We start from the raw sequence: 20,393 nt of genomic DNA on the forward strand, positions 1-20,393 counted from the left end.
ATGTAATACGACAATTGGGTTTATTCTCTTTTTCACATCTATTTTTACAAGTTTTCATAGTACAAGTCAACATTTTGCCGTGTTATTTCGTAAAATGAACCGATGATGCCTCGACCATAGTTCGCACAAGAATGATGATGTCACGTTTTCAAATTTCACTTGAGGCCATACGCGAGCACAGCCGGCTCCAATGGAACCGGTATGGGGAGTGGGGATAATACGCTTTTAATCACTTAGGGCAGGTCTACTAATATTCATATGTCTATGGTACATACACTTGATTAAACTGCACAATTTTTGTCATACACATGCTCGGATTTAACTGTACAGTCTGATCGCACAGATAAAAGTGAGCACGTGCAGCATGCTTTAGGAAAAAGTCGAACCGAGTTAATAATTTGATGTATATTTTGTCAATAGTGGTAAAGTAGATATATTATTACCTGGTGTTCTGTGCCTTCCTGCAGTCGTGTAACCAGGGCATGTGCCGGCCGATCTATCATGTTGAATAACTCTTGCGACAGTTTGACAGCCGCAGCTCTTACAAGTCTCGTAGACTTTTTGCCAAACCTGACGACAATTACATAGAAAATAAAAACATTATAGGCTGATGCAAAGTGGAGAGAGTTTTCATTGAACAATAATTGAGGAGCCGACAGTAATGAGATGAATAGGTTAATCCCTTGGGCAATTTTGGGAAATACTCTTCACAAACAATAAACACCCGTGAGTCTTTTGGGAGATATATCTCCCAGGCCGACAGAGTCTCATTTTTGTATTATGGTGAGATATATGTTTTGAACAGTGTTAGAAAGAGAGAAAACGCTTTCAAATTGAATTACAATAGAAATTCCCGAAAAACTTCTAATAATGCTACAAAACAACATGTAGCATTTGAAAAATATTTGTCAAGGTTTGCAAATTTTTTAACTACCCCGCAGCCAAGTGGGGTAGAGGATAGTACCCAAAATTACTAGCCTCCTTATATTATAGCTTAAATACTTTCAACAAATATCATTCTAGTTTAGTCTATTTCTGCGCAAATACATAAGTTACCATTAATAACTAACTGAATAATTGGGATTTCTATAGTTTAAAAGCCCATAAGACAGAACGTTACAGACGTTTTGTTTGGCTTTTTTTTGTTTTGCCTGTCAAGAGTTAATAAACATTTTTATATAAAATAAAAAAGTGACCATAACTCTAATAATACTTTTGTCTAATTAAATATGAGTTTTAATGAAAAGTTACCACTTACTAGTTACAGTTTACACAACAAAATCCATCGGTAAGTGATTTAAAAAAATGTATCAAAGTTTGCATTCAAAATTTTAATATTTTTAATTAACCTCTCAGACAAAGACTTTTATTTACTATGTGTTCCTTTGCGAACTGTCAAAACGTGATAATTTTTGTGTTATTTACGAGTTTTGCTAAAAGCTTCATAACTCACGTTTTGGGAAACGTAGCCTCATTCTAAAAAATGTTTTGGAAAGATTATGAAATCCACTATCGCATTGTGTTGTGATACGTAAATATTTGCGTTTCTAAATATACATTTTATGAAAACGTTAAAAATATGTAAAAATCGCTTACCATTATTTCAAAGCCGTGAAAATCATAAAGAAATAACACTTTATATATTGAAGAAATATAATTAAAAACTATTAGTCACCTCAAAATATTAACCGTCCAAACTAAAATATTTTTAATAAATTATTTAGAAACGCAATAAATTATGAACGAACAAGATGACAGATCCAATCGGCTTAGATAATGCACCTCTACGTTCCATAGATATTCTTGAATACAGACGCGTAGCGTTATTCATTATCGATACTCTGTTTTTTAAATCATGGCAATCCGTATACTAGTGATGGAAATAAATCGATTTTTGTAAAATCTCGCGCTTTTACGTGAAAAGACGTTCTAATGTCTTGACCGCTATTATCATATTTACGTCTTTTGACGTTCTAATGTTCTGAGTGGTTAAGAGTCTTTCATCTGCTTTCAAAACCAGTATTTTATTTTGAAATACTTTCAAAAACAGCGAATTTATTTGGAATCGAATGTAATGTGAAAATATTATTGGCATCAGCATTCATTCATGACAGTTTATTTAAGAGAAGTTCATTTGAAAAATTTCAGAGGCTTCAGAAGTTAAGGAGAGTTTAATATAGAAAGTAGAATAATGACAGGTTGTTTGTTACTTACCATACAAAAACATCAAGGTAGCAGTCCAAAATGTATACATTTCTATTGGTCAGTAATGTATGTTGAAGCTTGGTTCCCGCAGGAGTTTCTACTTGGGGCAATTCAAGGTATCCCATTCCCAGCTCCACACGGTACAGGCGAGGAGCATGCCATGAGAAATCTTCAGGTACATGTTCCTGAAAACAGTGTTTATTATATTAACATGCAGCTTGACACACTTTACTGTTCAGGCGGCCAAAGGAGGAAATAACGAATGAACAAACTATTTTTGCATCTACAATATTTAAACTGCAAATCATTTTAACCCCTAGGAGCCGGAGCCCTACATTTGCAGTGTTGAAGAATCGTGCCCATGCACGGTACAAAGCACTGCAATTGCAGTGTCCTCCTTATACATTCATTTTGCCTTTGGATATTACCTCTAATGGGTTAGTTAAAGACTAAGTTAGTTAAATCAAAATGTCACTTTATAAGTATGGTATTGTCTACATGTTGGCTCTAATAAAAAAATAGTTTTATTTAGATAGTTTCTTGCCTTGATAGACACATTTGAATGTATTTGTGCACACCGATAGTAGATAGAGAGCATAGACCATAGCATCCAAATAGACTTGCTCTAACATGAAAATTGGGTATCATTTCGACGAGCTGGAGGTAAACCACGAGACCATATTTTTGGCACCACGAGGGTACGAGAATGCTTTGAATAAACTGCAACATCAGTTGTACTTTGACCGCCGAAGAGCACATGTTGAAATAACCAGAAACCTGCGCGGAAAAGTAGAGTTTGCTAAAGTAAGGCAATGGTTACAGTGCAATCCAGGGATTTTTCTGTGCAGGATTTGAAAGTTTGTTTTTAACCAAACTGACGTAGCAAAGCTAAAAATAAGTGAGGTGAGTAAATTATAGCATATTTGTAAAAGTGTCTAAATAAATAGTGTAACAAAACATTCAATTTTGGAATCAAGCCCAAACTTTTGTTTACCCAATTGGTGATTTCTAGTCAAGTTTTTTACGCAGCCAGCAATTTGCGCGCCATTGTAAAAAGGACTAGCAATTCATAAGCAGATTTTATTTTCGCAGACTAGATAGTGATATTACAATGCGAATTGCATATAAACAGTTAGATTCATTGATTCACAAATCACAGAAAGTGAGACGGTCAGGCAGCCTTCTCCGCCTGCTTCGTGTAACTTGGTTTATTTTCCTTTCCCTGATGGACTAGACTCAATTTGGATGTCAAAAGTTGTTTTTTTTACTAGTTTGAAACACCTGCCCGTAGTCCCCTTTTATCCTGAAAATGCCCAAGATACTAGGAGCACAGTGAACTTTAATTCAATTCGACAATATTAAATGTTTTTTTTTATTCATTCTTCAGCTTTCTAATAAAAGCAAAATTATCATTAAATTAAATTATTTTTTTATCCATCCAGTATTAAGCGTCTCCTTAAAAAGTATTTATCTGTACATAATAATATTAGAAATATTATGTCGTGTACTATATTCTTACTAATAAAAATTATAAAAGAACCGACTAAAAGGACTCGTATATTATTATATTCCTCGATATAGAAATGTATGCAAACGACAACTAAGACAGGAAGTGTTTACCTCAAGTGGTTCGTGATCTTTCCCCTCCTCGTTGCCAACAGCCTTCCAGAAGTCGGGGGTTTCACTGCCTTGTGCTTCAGAGTGGATTTCGGCACGGTTCTTTCGCTCATTCTTATTTATCTTCTCCGCAAACAGTCTTGTTTTCGATTTGAGAGTATTTTTGGATTTCTTGCCGAACCTGCAATATTGGATTGTTGATAAGTGACGAGCATTATAACCACCAATATTTACATTGATTTTAATCTTATCTACACATGATCCATCGACGGATATCCCCTTACACCGATGTCTCATATGTGATCCACGAAGTTTCACATATATTGTGTCAAAACATGCCACATGGTGGGATAGATTGCGTTGAAAAATGAAAGGAAGAAAATAAATCAACATTATACAAGAAAAAAAATAAAAAGAAAAAAGTATAAACGCAGAAAAGTTTTACAAAAGGAGCAAAACAAAAAAATAAAACAGAATAAATAATTGGGCCATTTCTCAATTCAGTCTCCAAGGATAAAAAACCAAACTTCTTAAGCGGGAACTTTTTATGTGAGTTTCACTGTAATATCGACATAATGATATATTACATCGTAAGTTCCTCTTATGGAGGTTTTCAACGCATAATTTTTTTTTTGCATTGGGGCGTTTAACCAACCGATTGCGACTTTTAATAGAGCTTTTAGGGAATTTTTGTATCGGGAGTTGGTCGCTTTGTGCCTCATAAAAACAATTTATTCTACCTGATATAAACATTTCGCAGGCACTGCAAGACGTCGGTAACAGAAACAATTGTATTTAAGCATTATTGTATTGAACTCTTATGGCATTCCATTGTGCTTAGGTTTAGTGGATTAACATAGAGTATAGAGCCATATAGAGTTTGTATAAGAATGCATTGAATAGCATTCTCTTCACAAGGCTGGTGCATCAGCAGAACCTCCTCGATAGCATAACTGCTCGTATGCTGATGACCTGCCTTTGACGGTCAATCGTTGAGATCCGCGATGGTATTATGACCCAAAATAAAGCACACAACCCAATCACCACAAGTTTTCTTTGAGGCTTCTTCTAAGTTATTTCAAGGAATATGTATTTCAGTGTTCTTACCATAGGAAAATAGTTAGTCCCATATCAAGAAGATAGACAAATCTGGGGTCGAGGGAAGCAACTTCAACGGGCACAGGTTCCAAGTGGATAGTCGAGCCACTGGCATGGACTCTATACAATCTTGTGGCATAGTACTGAAAATTTAAATTATTTTTAATTATGAAATGTCACTTAACAAACTCAATATGTTTATTATTATGAATTACTATAAAAAATAATACAACAATTTAACTAAAAAAAAATCTACATTTTAGCATAAATCGACCCTATTCTTCTTCTGGTATCCTGGGGAACCATCAGAACTGCACTAGTGCCAATCCATGCAGAGTTGTGTTTTTGTCAACAATCTTAAGTTATCAGTTGAGTAATCTTGAATTTGTAATTCTAAGGAGTAAATAAACTAAAACTTATAAGTAAATAAGTAAAAACTTATAAGTAAAAAGAGATCAAGATATTGGAGCTTTGATATTTTCATATCTAGTCCAAATTTGTAATATTTGATCATTATTCGATGAAGGACTTAAAAACTATTTATCTTTCTGTCTCAGGTATTATAATATATCCACACATATTCAAAACCTTCCTTCCTTGGAGTGAATGCTTGGTTAAGTGAGGGATTGAATAAATAAGGTATTTTTCATTAGTACTCTCATAATATGTATGACATATTAAGGTAAGGGATGGGATCCTTACAGTGTCCTCGATGGTGAAGAAGCCACTGGCGGTGCGGCCACCCTGGATGTAGGTGATGCCGCCGGGGAACAGCTGCAGGTACTCTTCTGTCTCGTCGCCCTGCTCCTGGCGGATGGTGCGCCCGCCCGCCCCCAGGTAGTTGCGCAGGTGCACTGCGTGAATGGCCGAACAGGCACGCTTGTCCAGCTGTAAGGAAACACATTCACATATATATAACACTTGAACTTCTTCTTTAGTCGTTGCCTCATTGCTGAGGATGTATTCCAATTTCCTGGCTGTACAAGTCTCCTCCATTCCGGATGCCTGTGATATTTGAACACACATCAGTGGTCCACTTTGCCAGTGATAATGAACTTGAACTGTTGACTGGTAATAGAGGTTTCTATCAAAATCACCTTTCCTCGATTAATAGAGAATGTAACCTAAGAATACTCAATCCTCAACAACAGAAAATGTAACCTAACAACCCTCTTTTTTAATCAAATGAAATATGTCTATAGGTTGTTGAATATTTTTGTTGTATTTTTCTTCCACCATGCTAGGGAGCTCCGTGTGTCATGGTGGAAAAAATTTAATAGATAACGTAATCTAACAATCCTCATTCTTCAATAAATAGACAATGTGACCTAACAATCCTTATTCCTTAATTGGGCCATCCCTAGCCATGTGTTATGGTGGATGAAATTTAATATACAACGTTATCTAAAAACCCTCGTTCTTCAACAAATAGACAATGTTACCTAACAAGCCTAATTCCTTAATCGGGACATCCCTAGTCCTCTGTTGGTGGACGAAATTTAATAGACAATCGTAATTCTTCAAACAACAGACAACATACCCTAATAGTCCTCATTGTTTGATCAAATCTACAACCAAAATCACTATTGACAAACTTCAATAAAACTATGACAATAAACATAACAATCGACATACAATAAAAAAAAAAAATATTTGCACTAGACTCTTTTTATTTGTTTTGTCTTGTTGATAGGTTTTTCAGAACTGTATCAATTCTCAGTTTAAAAAAAATAGAAATACACAGTTCTCATATGATTTGCGATTTTCACGGCCAAAAGTATTATTGTGATTAATTTTTGTGTTATTATGTCGTGGTGCGCTACCTTCCTCTTCAGACAATGTTTTGGACAGTCTTGAAGTATCCATCATCAGACAAATGATGGACACTGTAACTCTGTACAAAACGTTAGCTAGAGAAGTAGGAAGCGCAACACAGTAACTCAAAAATGAATCACAAAAAGTTCTGTTTACAAGATTCTAAAAGCGTTTTTTTCCTTCATTGAAATGAATTCTAACTATTGACATCCGGAAAAGAATACCAGAGGTATATTATAGCACCACATCATTGGAATGTTCGTTGAGAAAAAAACTGGCAGCATTTATAGAAAACCTGGCACTGCTCACTCAGAAGAGAATTGGGGCAGTGGTTTAAGTATTTATTATTTTTTTAAAAAAACTAAAGTGGGTCAGAAGTTTAATGTGCGGAAGAAAATACATTCATTTCTTTCACATTAAAAAAATATATGTTTATGTGAAACCACACACGTCTGGAGCCAGTGAGACTATGGCATCCCCAATTGGGGTGTGTTGTGAGGCTGTGGGTAGTGGGGAAGGGAAGGAGATGGGGAAGAGGCAGGTGGGAAAGTACATGGCTAATTAGATCTGATCAACAAAGATGGCAAAAGCCATTTCAAGCAACGTTTCAATTGTGAATGGTGGTCTTATATCAGGGCGAAACTGAGAGTATCTTCCACTCGTGCCGCAAATTTAGTAATTTGTGAAATTAATCAAATAAAATTAACTTGCGTACGCCGGGATTCGAACCCGCAACCTCCAGCTTGCTAGTCAAGAGCCTTACCAACTCGACCATGTAGGCCGTCATGGACAGCAAAAGATATTAATATGAATCTGTGAGGTACGTTTACAAACTGTTTTAAATTTGCCATTACCAATAATGATACATTAATTACTATAGTGAAAAAGAATAATTCAAAAATAAATCTTTGAATGCAAAATACTTTTATAATTAAATGAATGATGAGCAACTCTCGAATGTAAATGAGCATGAAACCATTGTAAGATTCTGTAGGTTTCAAAGACTGAGATGGGCTGATCATCTGGAAAGAATACCAGACGTCAGGACATTGAAAATCATGAACAAGTGGGTGCCCCAGAGGCAGAACGAGAAGGCAACCGGATCAAACAGAACATTATAAAATAATAGAATAGGTTAGGATTAGTTTATCACTTTTCTTCATTGTTCTGTTTTGTCATGAAACCAACGAGGAAGGGGACAACTAAGGCCCAGTTGTTTCGCCGAAATTCATTTGTGACAAAGTCATCAAATAGCCCTTTAGCATCATTTTGTTTTTTTTAAAGTTGAAAGATTCTCGTTACATGCCGATTCTAAGTCCGTTTCAAATTGTGATCAGCATAAGAGGACAACTATCATGTTGTTAAGCTTATCAGCTTATTACAATTTGATAGAAAGCTGAAATGCACCTAGAATCGGCCAGGTAACTTTTAAATGTAAAATAAACAAAATGGCACTGAGTAGCCATTTGATGACAATGTTACATTTGAATTTCTGCAAAACAACTGGGCTCAACTGTGTGAAAGAAGAAGCGCATAGCCTTACCGTAGCCTTTTCACCGATCCAGAAGTGAATCTCCCAAGACAGGGAACCCTGCTCATCCATGACAGTCTTCAGCACAATGTAGCAGTCCCCCTCGTAGAACTTCCCATGCGCCACCTCGTCTATCAGGTTCGGGAGGAAGTTCTCAATCTCCCAAATGGATATTCCCGGGACCTGGCCTGCGTCCTCGTCGAAGAACTCAGAATAGTCTAGCGGAGGTTTCTCCAAAGCTTCATCCCAACGTTTCGGCCTGTAAACGTCAAATAAATATGTAACTTTGTACTTCTTATCGTCAATTATGATTGACCACGTCATTCGGTTTCACCCGACAACTGTCACTGAGAAAGTATTTAGCAGGGGACCACCAGGACTGGAGGAACCTTGTTGACCAGGGTCACGATCCTCAGAAATGAGGAAGTTGATATGTAATTTACGAATCTTTAAATTTAATTTGCAGAGAGACAGTTAAGAAGTCTATATGCTACATTTCCTAAGTTCATCATTTCTTGTGTACGTTCTGCTTCTACTAGTGCCCATCATCAGTGCACTTTTCAGCCTGCAAACTGCAGCCCGGAACAACAAGGCGAAACTACACTTGCACAAGTCAGTACCAGAGGTGTAATATAATTCTCCATAACGTCATCCTATCAAGAATATCAGACAAGTAATCTTGTATTAATCGTCCTTCATAATTTACCGATCTGTCTTAATAGACCGGTTAGTGGCTGAGTTTAAAAATGCGTCTGGTTCCCACACAGGCGTCATGAGTTCAATTCATCTCCTAGCAAAGTCCCCCATCATTGCATAAGCAACATCTTCGCTTATGAAAATGGTAGTAGGAGGATCTCAAATTGTGATAGCTGCCGATAATGCAGGGATTTAGACTTAGATGAATACAATTGCAAATCCAGGATGGAAGCCCAGAATCATTCCGACCGCCTGCTAATATAAATCCATACGAACTCATGTTCAAAGTGTTTGGTTGACCTTGGAGTATTTATTTAAAAAGTTTGTGAGACAACCCGGAGTTACAACACAAATATTGTCAGGTTATTGGTAACCTTGGAATGTTTGTTTTTTCTTTTAAAGTAGAAAAATAATAGTGTGGTGTGTATAATGCTGATGATGACTATTAATGGCTACTAACTTGAGTGACTGCGCCTTGAGCTCCTGCGGGGGCAGATTGGGGGTGTCCTGCATGCCCTTGAGGATCTTGGCCTGGTCCTGGTCGGCCGCTGCACCCTCCCCTTGCCGTCCTCCGCGACGCAGACGCAGCTTGCGCGCCACCACATCTTTACTGGAATCTATGGACAACAGTGCACCTATAAACGCTATCGCTACTTTATTGGCTTAGGTATCTAGAAAGATTCAGTACTCAGGAGCTCTGCTGTCATAATCAAAAAGGCAGTTGTGTGGCAGTCCATTCTCTCTGCATACTTGGCAGGTTAGTTAGTTAAGTAAGCAAGTAGACTTACGCGTTGCCGTCACAGGTGGAGGCACGATAGCCCCGGCTAGCCGGAGTTGGTTCTGCAGCGAGAAGTCAATGTTGTAAAACTCAATGCCAGCACCCTTCTGCATCTCCTGGGGCTTAGGCGGCATAATGAGATCAGGATTCTCCCTCAAGTCCAGCAGTTCCAGGTCCGTCAGAAGATGCACGGCATCCGGCAACGTGATCAGCTGATTGCAGCTGAGGTTCAGCCTCTTCAGGGAGCCGCATCTGGGGCAAAACCACAACACTAACTTCCGCACAAACAACCACAAAGCATTCAACAGGACAAGAATTATATTCATTTTCAAACTCTCGCACGCTTGCCAGATAGTCATTTAACAACTGATTTGACTCCACCATTTATCATTGCAAACTTTAAACTCATATAAACCAGAAAGAATTGACTGAAATCCATATTTAAAATATAGCACCATAATAAACAATGTTTTAAATTTCTACTTTTTCATGGAGAAATTTCTTTCAAAAGCAGCACTCGTTAGAACTCAGCAAAAGTTCAATATATTTTTAAGAATGTTGTATGTATAACAAACTCAGTCTATTTTCTGAATGGAAATGAAGTGTGGTGAGGAGAATCAGATGATAAAAAGATTGAAGTGCTTGGATGGGCAGAGTTTCTCACAAGTGGAATGTGAAATTACAATGCATTATGCACACACTCATTGATTGCCACTTATTATTATTATTTATGTAAAGTAGTACCATTTATCGCATGTTAACTTACTATGACAATAAAATGACTGCTAAATGAATGTTTTGTTTCTTAATAGCATGGGAAAACAAGCATGCCGACAAAGGAAAAATAAACATCAAACAATAATTGCACTTTCAATTTATGTTGTACAACATTCTTACAAAAAAAAATCTCCAGTCTAACTAGAATGTGTTTAAATTCTGATTATTGCCTTAAGAGGAACAGCTGGGCGGCCATTTTCATAAAAAACTTAAATTTGGATTTGATATTTTGTCATCAACCAAACCAAACCAAACCAAACCTATCCTATCCTATCGTATCCTATCCTATCCTATCCTAACCTAACCTAACCTAACCTAACCTAACCTAACCTAACCTAACCTAACCTAACCTAACCTAACCTAACCTAACCTAACCTAACCTAACCTAACCTAACCTAACCTAACCTAACCTAACCTAACCTAACCTAACCTTTATTGTACAAGTGTAATATTTCTAAGTAACAAAACCCAAATTAAGAGAATGGAAGTAATCCAGAACAGAGGCATGAGGTCAATACTGTGTTGTAGCAGGTACACCAGAATAAAAACCATGCAACGTCAACTCAATATTTTAAGTGTGTGGCAACGATTAGTTTATAATACCTTAGTGTTTATTTATAAGCTAAAAAATAAAATGTTACCTGACTATATGTCAAAGAATGTTAGAATTAATAGTGCAGTTCATTTATATCCTACGAGAAACTGCAACGATTTTAGGCTTCCTAAAACACACTTATCAGAAACACAAAACAATATTTATTATAAAGGTTTTAAAATGTTCAATGAACTCCCGGTAATTGTTAAGGAAGCTAAAAGTCTTGCAGTTTTTCGTGGATTATGTCTCAATGTTGTTAAATCTAAATTTTAGTATGTAAGAAGTAAATAATATTGTAGTAGTCATAGAAAATAATATATTAGGTATAAGATGTAAACTCTTATAACTAAATAAAATATACATTAAAAAAAAAAAAAAAAAAAAACCTAACCTAACCTAACCTAACCTAACCTAACCTAATAATAAAATTATAATTGGATGACTTGTATAGCGCCGTTTTTGTACAAAATCACCTCAAGGGCGCTGTACAAACTTATAATACATTTCTACAGTGATCTATGTTATTACTTAACTATTTATGGAGAAAATATACAGTACAATCCTAACCTAACCTAACTTAACCCAACCAAACGATAAAATATATATATATATATATAATTTTTTTATTTAAAAAAATGTATGAAGTGCGAAAATATTACAATTGCAAAACATTAAAAAAAATAAAACTTATAATATATATTATTTTTTTTAATCCAATATGTGCTATTTTATTTATTTGTGTTTTAAATTATAAAATGTAAGCCATTAATAAAGCATAAATATGATTAAATATAACATTTAAAAAAAAGCATTTTGATGGCCGTAAATTTAAATTACAAACGACTAATTTACGTTGGAACACAAACATGTTGTTTATAAATTTAAATTTCCCGAAAAAACCCTTTACGGTGTTTTATTTTTCATTATATAATTAAATTAAATTCTTTAAAGGTTTATATTTTATAATTTAAAACACAAATAAATTAAGTAGCACATAACTGTACTAGAATATTTGCTATTAAATGATAAAAAAAAAATCTTTGGGTATTTTGTTCTCTGGCTGTGCAACCCTCTAAAACACGAGATACTCATATGAGACCACAAAATTAGTCATCTTTGACAAGTTGCCATTTCATTTCCAATGATATTTTCAAATACAACTGTGCCATAGACCACTTTAGACCTTGCTTGAGATACATTGATATTTCACAAACTCATCACTATATGAAAAGTTTTTGACGGTTTTTCTTCGATTTCTATTGCTGTATGTATGACATACAATAAAGTATTGAAACTCAACCATTAAAAACTGTAACTAAATATACCTACGTTCTCTGTATTTGCGTCTTATGTTAGAAACATTAGACCATTATTTTTTGTTTGTTTTATATTGGCATCTTTGCAAAAACCATTCAACCTCATACGAGGTCTATATGTTCCAAGGTATGCCAATATCAACCAATAATATGCAGTGGGCTCTGTGTACAAACTAATTTTGTTTATAGTATTTTGATGTAGAATTGTAAAATATTTGAGGATATGTTTTTTAAAATTTTATTTTAAATAATATTTCTACAATACAGGCCTAAAATGAGTTTCTGAATTCATGAAGACTGTAATCTCGATAAAGGCCCAATTCTGAAACGCTTGCTCATCCCGATGGTTCCGATGATGAAATATTTTCTGAACCAGAAGACGATCATTGGGTGGTGTTGTACTTACTAATAATGTGTGAAACAGTGCACAGAAAAAATCACAGTCTTTTTGACATAATTTTTTCACCACCATAGAAAATTTATAATATGTATATGCAATCTATTAATATATATGAAATATACAACAAACACATGGGAGTAGTTAATCAATGGTTTCTTTGATATACCTGTATCGACTACGCCACAGGAGATGGCATTTCAGAATTTTTTTCCACCTTCGCAATGTGGCAATAGTAAACTACAGGGTTTTCCAATAAGAGGTGTTATTTTGAATAGCCCGCTAGTTTGGTAGATGTTACTTTTGAAGCTGTCATTTTTTGACATTTGACAAGTAGAAACTACACCATTAATAAAAATGGAACGATACACGCTTCAACAACGCATTGAAATTATTAAAATTCACTTGAGTGAATCAAATGCAAATCATCTTGAGTGATGAGGCCCATTTCCACCTCGGTGGCTTCGTCAACAAGCAAAATTGTGGCATCTGGGGCTCGGAAAACCCAAGAGTTACTGTTGAAAAGCCTCTCTATCCTCAATGTGTGACTGTTTGGTTCGGTTTATGGTCCGGCGGAGTCATTGGACCTTACTTTTTTCGAAAATGAGGCTGGAGCAACAGTTACGGTGAATAGATTGCGCTATCGAGAGATGATTAATGATTTTTTATGGCCGGAATTGGATGGTATTGATCTGGACAACGTTACTTACTTTCAACAAGATGGCGCTACGTGCCACACAAGCAACAAAACCATTGATCTTTTACGATTGAATATCAAAATAACACCTCTTATTGGAAAACCCTTTACTACTTGTATTAGATTTTATGGCGAATGAACCCCAACAGCGAGCCGTTATACGTATTAGAATTCAAATTATTTCTAGCTTCATCTCTAATATACAGTGGAAGCAGTCATTCAGTCAAAAAAAGGTCGTCCAACATCCTTCAGTCCAATAGATGGCAAGAAAAGAGTGAGAATATAGGCTCTTTGAAAAATTTGAGCTTAGACGAGATGGAGGGGATCCTTGGCTGAAAAAACTGATAAGCCATACTATACTTCCAAATATGATCTAAACTGTGGCAAAAATAAGAAAATATATCTTTTTTAAGCATTTTCATGCACGCCACTGAACCATTTTTTAAATGAAAAATTTTCACACAAAATTTTTTTTGTGTATGTAATTTATTTGTATATATAATATATCTTTACCTAAATAAAAAATTATAAAGAATTTAGATTCTCAAATATGTTGTTTACTTCAAAGTTGCAATAAATTATTTTGTATGGCAAAATTATAATCCCTGTACCCTTTGATCGCTTCTAGCGTCATATGTCTTTGGCAGATGTCCATATGGCTGACACCGGGCGGGCAGCGTGGATTTGATTATCAGAAAAAAACTAGTTTTATTTCAAGATTGATGAAATTTTGCACACTAAACCTTCAAAACAAGAGGGTAAGTAGGTCAATGTCTACATCTGATTTGGAAAAACTTTGTGGCAAGCCTAGGACTTAACCCTTTCCAGACGAATCCCGCGCACTGCGCAGGTAGCATAGTCACCTTTGAGATTTTCAATGGGTCAGGGAATTTTCCTGAGTTAAGTGAAATATGAAAGATATGTAAGAGTAGTAACAATAACGGCTTGGCACATCCTTTCAGAATAATTGTATTTATCAAATCTGGTCCAACAGATTTTTTTGGTTTGAGTTTTTTAATTGCGGCTAGGAAATCATTTTTATTTACAATTAAAATGTTGAGGTGTGTTGTGAGGCTGAAAGGATGTGGGGAAGGAAATAAGATGGGAAAGAGGAAGGTTGGATCTATTATTACCTGAACAATCCCTCCGGAACCATCTCCAGCTGGTTGTTGGCAGCAGAGAACACCTCCAGACATCCGAGTTTGCCAATTCCGGACGGGATGCCCTCAAAGTCCACCTTATTATCGTTCACGTACAGCCGCCTCAAGGCGGACAACTTGCACAGCGAGTTGGGCAGCGCCGTCAACTTATTGCGAGACAGATTTAGCGTCTCCAACTTCTGCCACATGTCAATTGCTAAAAGAAATATTAAAGGTTAATTGAAATTAATTTGAATATAAACCCCTCAGGCTTATTCTGTCCGAAGGTCAGAGTATTTCCAATCTGCAATAAAATACAAATAAATGGAATATTTCTGAATGCATTAAAAGATGAAGAAATACGCTTTCAAATGTTATTATTAGAAATAAACATATCATTTTAAAATATAAAAATTTTGAAAGCAAACATAATTTTTTTTTAAAAACGGCTTTCCATATGTATTTTCTAATTAAAATTACTGATAATGAAAAAAACACACACACACAGACATTTTATTAGTCAAATGTATTATAAACATCATTTTAACTCCTGTCAGTTTTGGTTGTTTCATATAAAAATAATTAATAAAAAATTCAAAAGTTTCATAAATTGCTGTCGGAAACTTTGGTTCCGCATAGGTGAACATTTTAATTCTTCTGTGGTTCACTTCTAGATTTGAATATGAAGCGTGGTGTTTCCTCTTTCTAACACCGTTTAGGTCATATTTCTCACCATGATAGTAAGAAGACACAACGATTTCCATGAGACTTATATGAGCCCCAAAAGCCAACAAATTAGCCTGAGGGGTTGATAAATTGTAAAGAATAAAATTGCATTTATATATATGATAGATTGATAGATTTTTCTACAGACATAAATATATAATTTTTTTTTAAAAGAATGACAAACATTCCCGGGTTACGAATAACCTGACAATATTTCAAATCTCGCGGAAAATGTTGCTTGTGTTATGATGGAGGACTTGGAGACCACTGAGGAATTGAACACACAATGCCTAAGTGGGACCCAAACGCGATGTCAACTCAGCCAGCGACCAGTCAAATTTGAATTAAAATTATATATAAGAGTTTATTATAATCTGTTATTTATCATATATATTAGTTTATTATAATCTGTTATTTATCATATATATATAATAATATGTATTATTAATGAAACAGTATTTGAATACTTTCTTCTTATTATTTCGTATGGTGGTCAGAGGGGAACATCTAGGTCTTCGAGTCAGTCTAGGGCCTTAGGAGTCGCCCTGTGGACCTCATCAATTCTGCCAGGGAATAAATTAATTTAAAACACTTACCGCCTGAAAGTTCAGTGATTTCATTTTCACTAAGATTTAACCTCTTCAGGTTCGCCAGTAAGTATAGCGCGTCGGGGACCTTGGGCAGAGAATTCTGTGACAGATCCAAGTCGGATAGGTTTGAGAGTGACTCTAGCGATGAGGGGACATTGGCCAATGTTCTTTGCGTGTTTCGCATGTGAAGGGTCTCCAAGTTCAGAAGCGAGGGCAATTGTCTGCAAAATATCAAAATGTTGTAGCAAGTACCTAGAACATAAATAATTGAGTCCTTATGCGGAAAACAGAGTTATGTGAAAAAGTGAGTTCTGAGATATGGGCCGTTAAACATTTGACTGTAGTGAGCGCGTAAACACATTCAAAGTCAAATAAATTTATATGTAATATGATATTTCAATTAATACACAAAACATTTTATGTATTTTAATAAATTCATTCAAAAGATTTGAGTAAAATACACGTGAAAAAATAATAATAATGTAATTTTTCAATAAATCAATAGTTTTTCATAAATCAATATTTTTTCAATTTACTAACAAAAATTTCCATAATATTTGAAAATTAATAATTTCATACACGTTACAACATATTAACAAATAACACTTTAACCACTTAGAACATTAGAACGTCAAAAGACGTAAATATGATAATAGCGGTCAAGACATTAGAACGTCTTTTCACGTAAACACGCGAGATTTTACAAAAATCGATTTATTTCCATCACTAGTATACGGATTGCCATGATTTAAAAAACAGAGTATCGATAATGAATAACGCTACGCGTCTGTATTCACGAATATCTATGGAACGTAGAGGTGCATTATCTAAGCCGATTGAATCTGTCATCTTGTTCGTTCATAATTTATTGCGTTTCTAAATAATTTATTAAAAATATTTTAGTTTCGACGGTTAATATTTTGAGGTGACTAATAGTTTTTAATTATATTTCTTCAATATATAAAGTGTTATTTCTTTATGATACTCAGAAAAAGGTACATTTTTCCAGGCTTTGAAATAATGGTAAGCGATTTTTACATATTTTTGACGTTTTCATAAAATGTATATTTAGAAACGCAAATATTTACGTATAACAACACAATGCGATAGTGGATTTCATAATCTTTCTAAAACATTTTTTAGAATGAGGCTACGTTTCCCAAAACGTGAGTTATGAAGCTTTTAGCAAAACTCGTAAATAACACAAAAATTATCACGTTTTGACAGTTCTCAAAGGAACACATAGTAAATAAAAGTCTTTGTCTGAGAGGTTAAAAAGCTGAAATAAAACTTTATCACCATAATAAAGACAAATATGCCAAGCGCTGATCGCACAAACCGTCAGATTCAATCAAGTAATGGTTGACATTGAGAGCGCGTTACCGGCTATCAACCAACATAGGACTTGTACTGTCATCTGTGGTTGAGATTTTAAAACGATTTTTGAAAACGAATGGATCTGCACAAAAACAATGTTATTTCAATAATGGTGTTTTTCCGTATAAGGGCTCAATTAGTCAATAGTAATATTATTTCGCCGAATACTGGCAACACTCGCGACCTGCTTCAAGAATGTAAGCTGAAAATCAGTGGAATTTCCCATTGACCGCGCTATGGCTATTAACTCTTTTGTCCTCTCTAAATCCTTCCAATTATAGCATAAAATAAAAATAAATTATTTAAATAAGTGTAGTGTGATTTATGGTATCTTTATCAAATTCTAATACAGTGAGAAACCACATATAAAATAATCAGAAGTGGCGATCAAAGAGAAATCTAAGATAACAATATGGCCTTATTATCAATAAATATTGTAAAAAATTTTTGAGCCTACTACTACACTGATATGTATTGATGTATTCAAAACATTCAATCTGCGATTGGAGCAAAATCCCTCTTGAAATTAAATGGTATAATATATTATAATAATACTTGACTACTTTATATATAATTTTAATTGAAATATCACCTAATAGAGGCTTAACTCTTTGAACAAGTGACTTTTCTTTGCTAGGTGAACTTTGTATGCGGAACTTTGTCATTGATGAGTGTTCGCAAGAAAACTGTTTTAACGCCCACATATGGGGCACAGCCGCTCCCAACCCAACCCAACTGTCGTGTGGTCCGCACACAGCGGGTTAACAAAGCTAGAAACTAACCAAGAGGGGTGGGTAGACAGGGAAAATGGACCACCACACAACTATTTCTTGGCACACGCTTCTTGTTTCATTCCCATTAATAATTTAGAAGAAATGTAAGGAAATTTGATTAGTTACCTCAGTTGAAATAGTCCAAGTGGGTTATCGTTCAATATCAAAGTTTGCAGATTGGCGAGCCGTCTGGTCTGCGGGGGGAGAGTTTCCAGTTCATTGTGGGAGAGATCCAGGAACAAAAGGTCCGTCAGCTGAATGAACAGTGTCGGGGGGATACTATCAATACTAGAAACAATATTCAAGCATCAGTCAAAAATATCTTAACTATAAAGACTGAAAATAAAAAAGCCAAATTTTTTTATTTATTTAAAGGTGTTTATCATCCATCACATTTTATGATCATTGAATTGGCAATTTGCGCCATTCTGAATTTTTTACATATACCATTAAAAGCAGATTCTCGGCCTATTTCAGTATTTAATTAAACTTATTAGATCATCTGACAAGGATAACAACAACTCAGGTAAAGCCAGGTGGTACGTAAATATAACTTGATTACAGTGACCTTGGATACTATGTTTATAGTTGTCATTACACAGTTGCTACAATGTGATTGTGTACCTACATATGTATGGAATGCTGAAAGCCTACCATATTGAAAATTGAATGCAATCTTAAAGAGTTAAATAAACACATATTAAACAATTTCAAGAGATTTACCTTTTAAGTCCCATTATGACTAACCCCTATAGCCTAAACAGGTAGATATGTAAGCTATACAAATATTCTCCAAGAAAGAAATTTGCATTAAAATCAGAATAATTAACTTTAATTTTATCTACATTCAAACCAACATCTATTAGTGGCAAATGTAGTGATGGAATTACAATTAATATCTTTAAACACTTGCAAAATGAACTCATCAAACCTGTGGTCGTGTTGTTATGCTTGTCAGCTGTTAAAGATTTGATCAAAAGCTGAAGCGTAATGAGGAATCGGCGTTTAATGGGGATTGTTTAAATTTCAAAATGGCGATGATTATTGATTTGACCATCATCAAATGTGATAGAGTTTGAAACACCTAAACCTAAAAGGGTTACCTACAAAACATAATAATGAGATCAGAATTAAAACATACGTATTATAGCTGAGATTGAGCACCAGCAGGGATTTAGCTTTGTCCAGGCCGTCCGGCACATCTTTCAGTCGGTTGTGGGAGAGATCGAGTGTGGTAAGCTCCTCCAGGCGAAATAGGTCAGCCGGCAGCCCCGAACTCTTCACCTTGTTGTGGCGTATGTTCAGCGACCTCAGACAATGCAGCTCGGTTATCTCCCCATACAACTTCTCTAGATTGTTTCTCTTCAGTGACAAATTTTCCTGCACGCAATAAAACCACTTGTAAAATACTTTCACTTGAGATATGCACATGCGATATCAAACTGTGCTGCAATAGAGGTGCTTGCTCAATGAGATTGTATATTGTATGCATTATTAATTGTCCTTAAATACACATTCTTCACTTCTTCTACATCAATGCAATATTAAACATAATCCTATTTAGGTTTGCTTTAATTCAAACAATATATAATAAATAAGATGATAAATGAGTCCATATTTCCCTTTGGTCATATTTTCATAATTTTATATTACATTTTTCAAGATAAATATCTGGAATAGATAAAAATAAATTGAGCAAATTGTGCAACTTTGTTTTACTGACCAATTTAACCAATTTTCCCATTTGCTCCGGAATCTCCGACAGATTGGTTTTATCCAATTTTAGCCACTGAACGCCAGTCATGAGGCGCATCGCGTTAGGAAATTTTCCATCCTGAAATATCAAGAATAATAATAACTTCACCTAGGTATATAAATATTAAATATATTTTGGTTTGTTATCGAAACTGTCAAACCCATGCAGGTTATTTATTATTGAACAGATTCTAAAAATGTCAACACTCGGGTTATATCAATACAAATTCAATTTATATTTGTAAAGAAAAGAAAGAAAAAACAAATCACATAATTATTTTTCTCTATTTACAAATGAAAATGACTAAATTGCAGTGACATCGCTCAGCAACATGACATTTTAATGCTCCCCGACTGCCACATAAGGAACGTCGCATAATTTTATTTTATTTAGAATTAAATTACTGTTAAATAATTGCTTATTATAAATAATATAAACTCACGCTGAAATCATTATTTGTAAAATCTACTCCCCGCACAAAAGGCAACACCCCCGTGTTCGCCATATTCA

The 20,393-nt window shown here is 34.9% G+C and overlaps 1 protein-coding gene across 1 annotated transcript in view; it reads right to left on the reverse strand.

The window, feature by feature from the left end:
* The window catches only part of fliI (FLII actin remodeling protein), a 31,567-nt gene extending 11,174 nt beyond the window's left edge, over window positions 1–20,393 (reverse strand). Inside the window, exons 1-14 of the mRNA XM_089636601.1 lie at window positions 20,326–20,393; window positions 19,851–19,961; window positions 19,269–19,507; window positions 18,254–18,415; window positions 15,984–16,198; window positions 14,656–14,878; window positions 9,751–9,992; window positions 9,423–9,579; window positions 8,279–8,525; window positions 5,623–5,808; window positions 4,930–5,063; window positions 3,826–4,003; window positions 2,215–2,390; window positions 444–570 (exon numbers count right to left, since the gene is read on the reverse strand). Of these exons, the coding sequence (XP_089492727.1) occupies window positions 444–570; window positions 2,215–2,390; window positions 3,826–4,003; window positions 4,930–5,063; window positions 5,623–5,808; window positions 8,279–8,525; window positions 9,423–9,579; window positions 9,751–9,992; window positions 14,656–14,878; window positions 15,984–16,198; window positions 18,254–18,415; window positions 19,269–19,507; window positions 19,851–19,961; window positions 20,326–20,388 (2,460 nt within the window). The 5' untranslated portion in view covers window positions 20,389–20,393. The remainder of the gene's footprint in view (window positions 1–443; window positions 571–2,214; window positions 2,391–3,825; window positions 4,004–4,929; window positions 5,064–5,622; window positions 5,809–8,278; window positions 8,526–9,422; window positions 9,580–9,750; window positions 9,993–14,655; window positions 14,879–15,983; window positions 16,199–18,253; window positions 18,416–19,268; window positions 19,508–19,850; window positions 19,962–20,325) is intronic.

Source organism: Hesperophylax consimilis, chromosome 10 (genome assembly GCF_061612785.1).
Source record: "Hesperophylax consimilis isolate HC1 chromosome 10, BYU_Hcon_1.0, whole genome shotgun sequence".
In the NCBI taxonomy this organism is placed as follows: Eukaryota; Metazoa; Arthropoda; class Insecta; order Trichoptera; family Limnephilidae; genus Hesperophylax; species Hesperophylax consimilis.